The sequence below is a fragment of the Galeopterus variegatus genome, unplaced genomic scaffold (genome assembly GCF_000696425.1).
Source record: "Galeopterus variegatus unplaced genomic scaffold, G_variegatus-3.0.2 Scaffold5555, whole genome shotgun sequence".
NCBI classification, from domain to species: Eukaryota; Metazoa; Chordata; class Mammalia; order Dermoptera; family Cynocephalidae; genus Galeopterus; species Galeopterus variegatus.
The window spans coordinates 16,935-30,567 of NW_007731666.1; the positions used below are offsets into that span (position 1 = coordinate 16,935).

At 39.7% G+C, this 13,633-nt stretch overlaps 1 protein-coding gene across 1 annotated transcript in view; it reads left to right on the forward strand.

Moving 5' to 3' along the window:
* The first annotated feature begins 9,089 nt into the window (after positions 1-9,089).
* The window catches only part of KLHL2 (kelch-like family member 2), a 98,788-nt gene continuing 94,244 nt past the window's right edge, over positions 9,090-13,633 (forward strand). Inside the window, exon 1 of the mRNA XM_008589616.1 lies at positions 9,090-9,205. Coding sequence (XP_008587838.1) covers positions 9,168-9,205 — 38 coding nt within the window. The 5' untranslated portion in view covers positions 9,090-9,167. The remainder of the gene's footprint in view (positions 9,206-13,633) is intronic.

Sequence of the window (13,633 nt, forward strand, 5' to 3'; positions counted from 1 at the left end):
CTTTTGTTACAGACCAGTAAAAAGTTCATTGAAGCCTGACATTTGTAATCCACTGAACCAGATGACCTTTAATGTTCTTTCTAGTTCTAAAATTCAGTTGTTATAAATTTGGAACCTTGCCACAGATTAGCCCAGTATTCATCTGTTTGTCTTTTACAGTGCATTGGAATGTATTTTTGATTTTCTTTAAATAGTCCTGAATGCAAATTGGGCATCTCTCATATCATAGGCAAATCTCCCCAGTGATAGAAAAAGATGGTATGGGTAATGGTAAAGGAAGACGTATGGATCAATGTGTGTTGAAGGAAGTGTTATGTATAGGGACAACTTTGAGGTTCATTTTGGAACTTGAGAAGTGGATTCTGGAACTAGGTAGCGTTTATGTAGTAGTCTTAAAAATTTCTGATGCTAGGAACCTCCTCCCTTTGCCCCTCTCCAAAGCCCCAAACCTCTTTCTGATTCACATTTTGTAATACACGTAGTAGGCATTTCAATAAACAATGAATAAACATTGAAGTAAGTGCACTTTTTTTTGAAGGTGACTGTAAATTTACTCATGGGGCTGTTAATGGATCTGCGCTAGGAGTATTTATGAAAACCATTGAACTCCTTAAGATCAGGCAGAAGATTCTTTCAAGGTGACAGAGAAGGAAAACAGTCTTTCAGTCCCTTTTCTATAGTATTCTACCAAATTCCAAATATATTTACTGTTAATGATGAGGTATTTTGGGTTTTTTATTCATATTTATTGAGTGCCTGCTATGGCCAAGTTTAGAGGATATCTCAGACAACAGAGCAAAGTTTTTTTCCGTATGGTTGAAACTAATAGTAAACAGACAGATAACATAATATTTGTAGTGGTAAGTACTATAAAGAAGAATAAAGCAAGATAAAGGGTAGAGAATAATGAGGGGCAGAGAGTGCTAGTTCAGTTAGGGTCAGGATGCCTTTGGTGGGGTGATATTTGAGCAGAGTGATAGTAAACAGACAGATAACATAATATTTGTAGTGGTAAGTACTATAAAGAAGAATAAAGCAGGATAAATGGTAGAGAATAATGAGGGGCAGAGAGTGCTAGTTCAGTTAGGGTCAGGATGCCTTTGGTGGGGTGATATTTGAGCAGAGTGCAGAAGAAGAAGGCAGTAGCATTCAAGGTAAAGGGAGTAGCAAGTGCAGGTGCATTTTGCATTCTTTCCCTGCTGAGATAATTGCTGTGGTGGGTGAGAGGGTCAGTATACTTTCTGTGTGTTATGTGCCCTGTACTTTTTTACATTTTGGACTATTGGTGTTTGCTAAAATATTCCTTTGACTAGTTCCTTTTGCTGATCCTTTCTTGAAAAACAAACCCTTGCTTTCTGTGACTACACTTTTTCTTGGTGTTCTCTTCTAGTTTTTAGGTTACCAGGTTTACATACTTTATTACTTTATCTCACTTAATCTTGTCAACAACTTTATATGTAGGTCTCTTATTATTACTATATTTTCAGCTGAGGAAATAGAGGTTAAGTTACTTGCCCAAGCTTATCAAGTATTAGAAAAACTGGGACTGTAATCTCTCCCTGTTGATCACTTTTTTTTCTGTCTTGTATGGCTTCTCTTTTATTACTGTTTGTGGGCAGTAGCTGTTCCTCACAGAAGTAGGCCTTGGCCAGTTCTTGTTTTTTCAATCAACTATTACTCTTTAAATTATGGCTTCTTCTGTATCTTAAGTCTGAGCTTACAATCCGTGCTTCAGTCTGGAATTTTGAGCTTCTAACAGAGTATCTACTCTTAGCTCATACCTCAAATTCAACTTTCAAATTTCAGTGTCCGAAACTGAGTTCACAATCTTTGTTATCAAATTGACTTCACTTTATATCTTCTGCAGTTTTTCAATGGGATAACCATTCTTCTGATCCCTCACACCCAAAACATTGGAATAGTCTTTGATTTCTCTTTCTTTCTTCATCCTCCACATCTTATCAGTGACTTATCAAAACTAGATACTCAGTCAGGTAGTCACAGCTCTCCATCATTTTGACCATATCTCATATGTCCATGACCATTATGTGTTTTAACCTCCTAGGATAAACTCTGCCTTATCACAAGCCAGGATTCTCCAGCCTTTTCCTATGCTTCTATTCTCCTATCTCTAGTTAAAACAACTTGGAGTTCCTTCAAGGCCTAGTTGGAGCCCTTTCTCCTCTACATAGTCTTTTCTATTACTCCAACTTATTCCAGCTCATTGTTGCATTGCTATAGTATTTATAATTGGCAGCCCTGTAATCTTGCACCTGTATACTGACTTGTGCCATTCCTTGGTGGTTTTGGATATGCCTTCCCAGTTAGATCATAACTGGAGAAGGATCCCGGTTCAGCCTCCGTTATATCCCTCACCCTGTTTAGTACAAGGCATGTAGTGGGCATCTAGGCAGCACTCTTACATACTTGATTTATTAACAGCTGAGGTCATTTTGAGTATTGCCAATACTTTGAATTGAATGTTGCAAAAATAAATTTTATAAAATTTATAAAAGTGTATCCATATTCAGCTTAGCTCCTGACCTCAACATTTTTCTTCTAAACTTTATATTTACATTACATTAGTGCTTTTAAAGCTCCCTGAGGTAAGTATCTTTGACTCTCATATTACATTTGTGGAATAAATTTTATAAGTAAACAATCTGAAGCCCAGAGAGGCTGAGTGACTAATCCAAGGTCACTTGGTTAGTGTTTGGCATAGGCAGGACAATTCAGGTCTTCCGCCTGGTTCTGGTCCTGTTCTAGTGCCTTTTCATTTAAGTGCTAGAAAATGTAGCCCAGTCAACTGAATTTCCAAGTCATATTGCTGCCTTCTCTTACCAATCGAGTGAGGGTAATACTAAGGAAAAGTGGTAAAAGACTTGGAAATGTTTGAAATAGATCATCAATCTCCTTTTCCCTATTTTAGCACCTCATAAACATCCTACTCAGACAGTGCTTTGTTAATTGTTTATAAAGTATTCTTTAAAAGATTGATCTTGCATAAGACATGCTTTTACCCTGATCCCTTTCCTGGTAATAGTCACTGTCAGGGACAAAAAGTGCCTGATTGTGCTCTGTTTGTCATGTAGGTGGGAGGGAGAGAGGGAGGGAGAGCTGAGTTGAACTGAAGCAAAGCTTTTTACAGCTCTATTGTTCTACTATCAGAGAGCAATTATACTTCATCTTCCGTCAACCTCTCCGCCTCAGACATCCCAACCACCTCCTCCTGCCAGTGCTTCCCCACACACTTAACATAAAGCTACTTAACCAAGTCCTGGGGGAGAAAATATGTAATACCTCCCTCTGTTCTTCAGTAGGATCAGGGCTCTGGTTTTTAACTGTTAACATATTTTAGTAAAATTGAGCATTTCAGGTTTTTCTAGGTTTTTTTTTTCCAGCTCTGGGAAATCAGAAATATAACGATATATGTATTACAGCTAATGTACTCTGTGGTATTATTATGATATTGTCTGTAAGGTGTTCTGTGACTTGATGCAGGATAGGAAGTTTTTATCTCACTAGATGCTTCATATTGAATTCTAAGAGTCTACATACTGAGGATATAATCCAAGTTCTTCCATATCAATAGAACAGAAGTTAACATTTTTTAAAAAGCTATATTTATTTGGTAATATGAGCATATGTTTGTAGATTACAGTTAGTCTCCTGGCTCCATACCTAATAAAAGTTTAAATTCCAAACACTTGAAGAATATTTGCACAGCCTGTCTCTTTTTGCCTTTAGCTAATTGCAAAAACTGAAACCACAGCCCTACCACAAACCAAAATGTGTTTCCAATGGAGAAAGCCCTCTACTTTCATAGCCTCTAAATAATAGGGTGGTTATTTGGTTGAGGTGAGGGAAGTGAAAGTATTTTGTAACTGTAGAGTGACCTAACAAATAGTTAAAATATTAGTTATGATTGAACCTCTACTTCTGATGTCCTGGACTTGTGTATGGGAGCAAGGTTAATAAGATACCAGCTTCTGAATGCAAGTTTAGCTGGGAAGACAGATGAGAAAATAGAAGAAATATTATAAAGTAGTGGACAAACTTCAAAGGAATACAACATGGATGGTGACTTTGAAAACAACAGCTGCTGATGTGAACTTGGCAGAAATTTGTGAGTAATGGTGGGTGACTCATTGCCAACCGGGGAGTCTTGCAGCTTTTGAGGTGAACAGGCAGAGGGGAGAGCTGAGATGGTGGCCACGCAGGGGCCAGGTATTTATATATCCTGATTGTGAAAATGTCTTTGGTCCCCAGTTAAATTTTGCAGCTGCATCATTCACATGAATTGTAGCACCGTTTGCACCAGAAAAACCTAAAAGCATAAACAACCCATATTTCTTAAAGTGCTTGTTCTCAATTTGGGATGATTGTGCTGGGGTGGGAGGTAAGTGGGTTGGTGGGACATATTATATCACCTGGCTTTTTTTTTTTTTTTTAAATCATGCAAAGCTGCCTTTTACCCGTACCCCAGGGGATGCCATCATTCTCATATACCTAGTCCTAAAAAGGGCTTGCCTGACTCTTCGTGTGATGAGGGGTGGTTATGTGTAGTTTGAAAAAATTGCTTAGGGGCCGGCCCGGTGGTGCACTGCTACAGTGCGCTGCTTGGGAGCGCGGTGGCTCTCCCGCCAAGGGTTCGGATCCCACATACAGACCGGTTCCCGCTCACTGGCTGAGCGAGGCGCGGGAGCAACACCGAGGGTTGCGGTCCCGTTGCTGGTCCCGGTCCGGTACGGGGGCGACACTGAGGGTTGTGATCCGTTGCCGGACACGAAAAAAGACAAAAAAAAGACAAAAAAAAAAAAGAAAAAATTGCTTAGGTTATTCTGATTTTTCTGTTCTCCTGCATTGAAAATCACTGTTCCAAAGCAAATAATAAATATCTAAAGAAATTATACCTCATTTTTAAGGTGTCCACGGAATTGTTGCAATAGATTTAAACCTTTGCCTATTTATGAAATCTTGACTGAGGGAGACAGCCATGTTAGAATCTTTATTTTATTTCTTCTTGAGAATTCAGTTATATCGCCAGCAGTGTGCTCTTTGTAGAGTTAGAAAGTCACCTCGTCTGAGAAGCCAACCTTGTCCACAGCTGCGAGTTTGTAGAAGTCAGTCACTGAAGGAAGGCTTTAGAATTATCTATTATAAAACGTAGGAGTAAAAACAAAACAAAACAAAAAAACACAGCAGTACACTGGAATCCAGTCCCTTGGAAACCTTGCGAGTTTGTAGAAGTCAGTCACTGAAGGAAGGCTTTAGAATTATCTATTATAAAACGTAGCAGTAAAAACAAAACAAAAAAACACAGCAGTACACTGGAATCCAGTCCCTTGGAAACCCCAACTATTTGAGTGTTTTGATAATAACAGGCTATTGGTTAATTGCAACATTAATTGTATAGAGTAGTGCTGGGGAAAACTTGTAGGTGAAAGAAATTTGGAAAAGTATCTCCTTCAGATATTTTAAAGAAGACACTTCTCAGAATGAGAAGCTTTTCTGGAAAAGGCTAGCTCTTTGCTTTAGAGGGGAAGTGGAGAAGGTGTAACTCTGAACTTGTGTGGTATAACTTTAAAGGGTAAAACTTTACCTCCCACTTAGCTGCTTGTTCCTAGTATAAATACATTTTTTCATCTGTAGTTTTAGAGATTATGCATCATTTTCTGTTACTCATTTCTGCTTCTGAATGAGAGGCCATTTAACACAAAGCCACATAGGAAATGGAAAATTATGGAAAGGGCATTAGTGTTGAAAATAGACCTGTGCAGCAGGGGTGCTGTATTTGTAAGTGGCTCTCAGTACAGAGAACACTTACAAAAATTCAGTGTTATTTCTTATTTATTCCTTTAAGCCTTTGAATAAAGTCTTTTCTTTGTAGAGTTTTTGTAATACATCAGAAAAAGTGGGAGCTGAAATTGGCTTTAAGAGAGCACCAGTATGGGCATTGACTGTTGCATAGCAGCTCCTTCGAGTTAAATCTCTAACGCAGGCAGTTTTAATTCCTTGTTTCTTAAGCAAACCTAAACACTCTTGACTCTTAAATAACTGTGTTCTTTCTAGGGCAAAGTTGCTTTCGCTTCTACTCAGAGCATTGAAAATTCTTCTATGATCGTTTTGCTGATCCTCAGTATTAATATTTTTCCTTTGTTACAACCTTTAAATCATTCAACTAGACACAGATACAGATAAATATGATTATCTTGTTATACATGTGGACATTCATTGTTACATGGTCAGAAGGTTTGCATAGGTTGTATATATCTGCACAATTTCCCCTTTCTCAGTTACCTACTTTTTTGTTGTTGTTCAATGATGAGAATCAAAATATTTGCCTTATAAAGTATTTCCCCATTTCTCTCCTCCATATGTGAATGTTCTTTCACCTTTTGGCTTCTAGGCTTATCAGTGCTTTCCCTTTCTTAGACCTCTATACACTTGCACCTCCGCCCCTGCCCCGCTTCCCCCCAAGAGGCCATAGGGAATAGAGCACACCTCCTCATTCTCCACTCCAGCTGTGGGCTTTCCCTCTGGAGGCAGTTTCTTGTGCTAATTCATTTGTTAGGCCCCTTTAAAAACTCTCAGGTGATGAGGAGGTAGAACTGATGTCTGCTTCTAGTAGGTAAGGACTCAAAGTATCAGGTGCCTCAACTAGTGCTGATTCTAGGGTGTAGGGTTCATGAACTTTTATGGTTCATTTTAGAGGTTACCTTAATGTTCAGTGCCCCAATATCATGGTTTCATATACCATCTGTATTAGTCCGTTTCTGTTGCTTATAACAAGATACTTGGAACTGGGTGATTTCTAAGAAAACAAAATTTATTTGCTTACAGTTTCTGAGGCTGGGAAGTCCACAGTGACTGGTGATGGTGATGGTGACAGTGGTGATGGTGATGGTGACAGTGACCCAGGGGTCTTACAGTGCAAGATGGTGGAAGCAGAGAGAGCAAGAGAGAGAAAGACTCCTCTCTCTCCTTTTAAAGCCCTTAGAATCACGCCTCTGACCACTATTTTTAATCCATTCACTATAGCATGGTCCTACAATCTAATCACCTCTTCAAGGCTCTACCTTTCAGTTACCATAGTATTTCCCACCCTCTCAACACTGTCACAGTGGGCTCCAACTTGGGGGACAAAAGTCAAGCTTCAGTGAGTTTTGTGGGGGGACATTATTCAGTCTAGTACACTGTCCATGCAACCAATGACTCCCAAATTTCTAGCTCCAGCTAGATTTTTCTTTCCAACTCTAGACTCCAATGTTTATCTGATGGTTTGATGGCTTCATTTGGATGTCTGGTATCTTAAAACCAACATGTATGAAAACTGAGCTCTTCATCTTCTGACCTCAAACTGGCCTGCAGCATTCCCAGTCTCAATTAATGGAAACTCAGTCCTTCTGTTTGTTCAGGCCAAAAAAACTTGGAGTCATTTTGACTTTCTTTCACGTACCGCATCCATTGTGTCAGCAAATCTTGTTGGCTATGCCTTCCAAACATTCAGAACCCAGCCACTTCTCATCACCTCCACTGCTACAGCCCTGCTCTGAGCCACTATCATCTCTTACTACATTACTGTGATACCCTCCTAAATAGTTTCCCCCTTTTCTTCTTTGACCCATGTAGGCTATTAGTAATCAGCAGCCAGAGTGATCCTTTGGAAACATGAGTTGGGTTGTATCACTTCTCTGTAGTGCCTCCCCATTTCACTCAAGGTAGAAGCCAAAGTCCTTACAGTGTCCTCCAAGGCCCCCCATGATCTGCCCTTCCCTCGTGTCCTCAGCCCCAGCCCTTTGCTCCAGCCACAGTGGTCTCACAGTTCTGGTACATACCAGGCACAGACTGCCCTTTGCTCTTGCTATTCCTTCCATCTGGACATTCTCTCACCTCCTATTCTTCTGTTCAAATCGCAGTTCTCCGTTAGGCCTTCCACAATCACTCTATTCAGTGCTGCACATTACACCTTTCCAGCACCATCACTCCATACTTCTTACTCTCTTTATCCTGTCCTACTTTTTCTCTTTTCCACAGCACTTTCCATTTTTTAACATGCCAACCGCTTTACCATGTTTATTGTCTTTCTTCTTCTGCCCACTAGACTCCAAGCTCTGTGAGGACAGGGATCTTTGTTTTATTCATTAATTTTACTCAAGAACAGTGCTTGGTACATGGTTGGCACTAAAAAATATTTGCTGAATGAATTAATCAAAGATTAATCCAAGTTTTGAAAGAATAATAATTCATATAGCAATACTAATATAGCTGTGAATTCTTAAAAATTATAAATTTAAATATGAAATGAAGTGTCCCTTGTTTAAAATAGGAAATGGTATTGAACATTAGCAAGAAGAATGAGATGGAATCACACTGACTGCATTCTTACCCAGCTCCACCATTTACCAAGTTACCCAAATTATTTTTTGCCTCAATCTCTTCATCTCTTAAATGGGGATAATAATAGTAATTAGCTCACAGAGTTGTGAGGATTAACCGAAAATGAAAGTAAACTAGTTAGCATGGTGACTGCCATGTGGTAAATACCCAATAAATATTAGCTAACATGATTAATCTCTTGTTAATGTAGGTCAGAAGTATATGGGGTCGAAGATATCCTTGCAGATAGAGAGCAAAATTTAAATCAGATTCTAAATTTCTGAAGTTTGTGTAAAATATGATTCTGCTCTTGGCTTGGTTTGTAAATAATGTATGACCATAGCATATTGTAAGAGCAAGTTAATTTCCAACAGAGGAGATCATTTCTCAGCATTTTTATTTGGCAATATCTGCTAACCCACTTTTACTGAATTTTTTGTGTTTATCTTTGACAGAACTTTGACACTAGGGAGGTAATTACCCACTTTTTTGTTGAAATCATAGTGACCATCAAAAAGTGTTCTGAATTGTGTCTTAATCTTACATTGGGGTAGCCTGTCAGTGAGACTTCCTCTAAATGAGCAGGGGAGGGAGGCATTCATTTCATTGTGTCTTTTGTAGCTTGATAAGCTGGAACTAAATTATCTTTAATAAGATCTTTTTCTGTTTTTTTTTTTTTTTCCTTTTCTTTTATGTACAGATGCACAAAGCAGGGTCATCAGAAGCCTTTCGATTCAAAAGATGATAATGCTGAAAAACACTGCCCAGTGACAGTGAATCCTTGGCATATGAAGAAAGCTTTTAAAGTCATGAACGAATTAAGAAGGTATCATTACATTAATGTACATGTAACCATTCGTCTCTTCCCTTTATTTTCATTGTTTGTAGTGAATATACCCTCCACCCCCAAATTGTTGCTTTGTTTTATAGAGAAAACATTAAAAGCTTTTTCTCTGAGCTTTTTAAAGGAAGGAAGAGAGAAAATAATTTATGCGGAAGTGTGGATGGTGCATGGCTTCTCCGTTCAATATAGTAGCTACTAGCCATGTGTGTTTAGTCTGAATTGAGATATTCTGTATGTAGAAAATATATGTGAATTTCTAAGACTTAAGTGCAAAAAAAGGTAAAATATTTTATTAATAATTAAAAAAATATTGATTATATGTGGAAATGGTAATATATTGGATGTTTTTGATGAAATAGAATATATTATTGAAATTAACTTCGCTTGTTTCTTTTTATCTTTTTACCGTGATTACTAAACAATTGTGACTTGCTTTATATTTCTCTTGGACAGTGTGCTGGTCTAGGGCTTCTAACTTTAAAAGTTTCTTTCCATTTTCATTGTGACAGTTAAGTTAGAAGCCCTAGACCAGCACAATGAAAATGGAAAGAAACTTTTAGACAGAGAAGAATGTAGCTGTGGTGGTGGTAGTGGCAGAGGTGGTAGTTTTGGAAAGTAGTGACCTGCCCATTGCTAAGGTAATTCTCAAATATGTTAAGAGCCACTGCAGTGAAAAGAGTGACATTAAAATATGTATTCACAGTCTTGGTTTTATTTTCTTAGCACTTTGTGAAAGATTTATTTTTTTCCGCCATCCCATTTGTGAAAGTACTCTAGATCTACCTGAAATGCTAAGAGCTTGGCTAAGAAGGGAGTGGCTTAAACTTTCCCATAATCTCTCTATGCTAGGTCTTCCTAAAAGCCCACCCTTTAGGTCCATCATTTGTTTGTTTCTTCTTTTTTTTTTTTTCCTTTTTTGTCTTTTTTCGTGACCGGCAACGGATCGCAACCCTCAGTGTCGCGCCCATACCGGACCGGGACCGGCAACAGGATGGCAACCCTCGGTGTTGCCCCCGCACCTCGCTCAGCCAGTGAGCGGCCGGTCTGTATGTGGGATCCGAACCCTCGGCGGGAGCGCTGCCGCGCTTCCCAAGCAGCGCACTGTAGCAGTGCACCACCGGGCCGGCCCATTGTTTGTTTCTTCTTTAATAAATGAATGATTCAATAAATATTTATCTACTAGGTACTGTAGATACAATGGTGAACAAAAACAGATATGGTTGCCACCCTCATGGGGCTTTTCCTTGACTGCAGGAAGTAGGCATTAATCAAAGAATCACAAAAATAGTTTAATGTAAATGGTAATGGCAGTAAGTGCTACAAAGGAGGGCTGGCTGCCTGGTGCTATGAAGGTGGAGACTAGTGGTTAGGAAAGGCTTTCCTGAGAAGATAGGAATAATTATGCTGAGATCTGAAAGAAAATAGAGGTAAGAGGATTAAGTCAGGATGGGAGTGGGGAGATTAGAGAACAGTGTTCCATGGACAGGGAAAGGCAGTGCCCAAGTCTTGTGGTGGGAAGGAGCTGGCCTCACTGGAGGAACTGAAGGCATCACTGGGGCACAGAAGACTGGGGGATCACAACAAGAGAGGAAACTAAGTGGGTAGGTGAGGGCCAGCATACATAGGACCTAACATTTTGGTCTTTATCAGGAGTTGCCTAGGGAGGGAGCCATTGGAGAGTTTTAAGCAGGGATTGACATGATCAGATTTGTATTTTGAAAAGAACGTACTAGCTGCTGGGTGGAGAATGGATTGGAGAGGGACAAGAGAAAGTTAAAATGAACATTGGATCATTTGACTTGCTCCCTAGTATCCTAGTGCTCTGACAACATTTTCAAAATGTGGGTTTTCATTTATTCTTTGGGAGAATATATAGCTGGGGTAATCCACCAGGTCTGGTGGTGCTGTTTCAGTTTCTCAATCCTGTTTTGACAGTAATGAGAATGTACAATGCAGTGGTTCCTAAGTGGAATTGAAAGAAGTAAGAATAGTCTGGGTCGTTGAAGACTCTGTGGGCATGTGTGGCCTTGGTTTTCTGCTGGTGTTGTGTGAGTGAGTCTCTGGACCTGGGCATGACTCAGGAAACTACAGGGAAGGTAACTTCTTCTTCTTATGTGAATGAATCAAATTTTGGACAAACTTTGCCTTTGTGTCAATTGTTTTCCCTCTTTGAGCCTTGACTGTAAAATGAGGTGAGTGGACGGGGCGGTGTTTATGGTTCGTTGCTGCTCTGACATTCTCTCAGCCTGTGAGAGTGTTACCTGCTTACCTGACAGTCCTGCGGTGTACTTGCCTTGTGCTAGGATTATTTAGCTCTAGCCTTCATTCACCCATTTATCCCATTTGGGGTGTGAACTTTATGGCTGTGAAACAGTAACTTCTTGTTCTTTGTGTTGCACCGTTTTGGGAGCTAGTATGTCACCAGGCTGCTAGTTGATGCTGATTTTCAGAACAAAGAATGAGCTTGGAATAGCTGAAGGGTTGGCTGCCAGGTCTAACCAGGATTGTTTTAATGAAGTCTCTAACCAACAGTGTTTTTAGAAGTGAACTGTCTTTGGGGTTCATCAAAACCTTAAAAAAAAAAAAATTCTGTTTTTTCTTATCCTTTATAGCCGATTTGAGTAATTCTTTAAAAAAAAAAAAAATCTCTGAAGAGGCCTATTCCTTGTATAGCTGAAAATCATTAATTATTTCCTGTCCTTGCATCAACTTCCTGTTGCCAGGAAAGGGTAGCTGAGAGTGGTTTCCTGACTTTTGGGAAGGGAGAACTTCCTTGTTCTCACCACTCTGATCTTGGGTTTAACCACAAAGTGGTAGAGTAACAGCTGTGCACTAGAGAATTTTGTGAACCTTTGGCTCATGAAAGCAAAATTTTAGGAGTAAAAATCACTTTCAGTTGTAGTTTGTGTAGGGTATAGTTATGGGAATGGGGTTGGGAGGACAGGAGTTTTGTAAGGTTTAAGTTATAGAATTAAAATTGTTTTATAGAAAAAGAACAAGACATTTTCTTTATCGTTTTCTTAAACTAAGTTTTTTTAAAAGATGGAAGGCCCAGAGGCCAACTCTGTATCCTTGCCCAATATGAATATGAGTAACTTAAAATTATTAGGTTTAAAATCTCTGCAGTCACTTCTAAAGAATGTATTCAGCAAGTATCTGTGAGTACCTGGTTCTCCTTTGACATTAGCTTATGTGTGCAAAGACGGTGTGGGATCAAAAAACGGTATTAGGGGCCGGCCCTGTGGCGCACTGCGCTAGTGCGCCGATTGGGAGCGTGGTGGCGCTCCCGCCAAGGGTTTGGATCCCACATACAGACCGGTTCCCACTCACTGGCTGAGCGAGGCGCGGGGGCAACACCGAGGGTTGCGATCCCGTTGCTGGTCCCGGTCCGGTACGGGGGTGACACTGAGGGTTGCGATCCGTTGCCGGACACGGAAAAAGACAAAAAAGGAAAAAAACGGTATTAGATTTAGCCCGTGCCCTTCAGGTGTCTAGGGGTACACAGAAGATGAGGTAGGAGAAGATTGTGTACAAAACGTGGGTCCAAAAAGGATTCCTACTGGAAAATCCATAGCAGCCCACAGAGGTGGGCTTCAGCTGGGTCCTGTTGAGAGTGCAGTAGGATTCATATAGAGGATGGGGTGGGAAGGCCTTTCCTGGTCTGATTAATTGCAAGAGCTAGGGAGGGGATAAACGTAACCTGTTTGGATAAAGTATATCAAGGGTTCATGCTGGGGAGACTGTGCAGAAACGGTTAGGAAGCAAGAGGAGGACAGAATTTTGGCAGGCTTAGATAGAGTGGTGAATTGGAACTTAATCCTCTGGGCAGGGGGATTCACTGAAGGTTTTTGGGAAGTGGAGTAGCAAGGTAAGATTAATGATGTTGGAGGAACAACCTGTCAGTTCTAAGAGGATGGTTGTAGTTCAGCAACACAATTCCGGTGGGAAATTTAGCTCTTAACTTTCAATATCCCAAGCTGGGATTGGGAGAAGAAAGTTTTTCAAAACACAAACATTTTCAAAATCAAACCAACATATCGTTATAGAGTGCTTATTATGTGCAGTGCACTGTATTGGGTCTTTGGAGAGGAAGAAGCAGACTATATTCCAGATACAAGTTTTATTGAGAAAATGAGATTGCTAGCTTTTTTTTTTTGTGGTAAACACATATAAGGATTGCTATTTTAAGCATTTTTAAACATAGAGTTGTGTGTAATTAATTATATTCACAATGCTATGTGATTACTACCTCTATTTCCAAAACTTTTTCATCATCCTGAACATAGACTCTGTACCCATTAAGCAATAACTTCTCATTTCTTCCTCACATATCTGATAATCTATAATCTATGTCTGTCTTTTTTTTTTTTTTTTGTCTTTTTCCGTGTCTGGCAACGGATTGCAACCCTC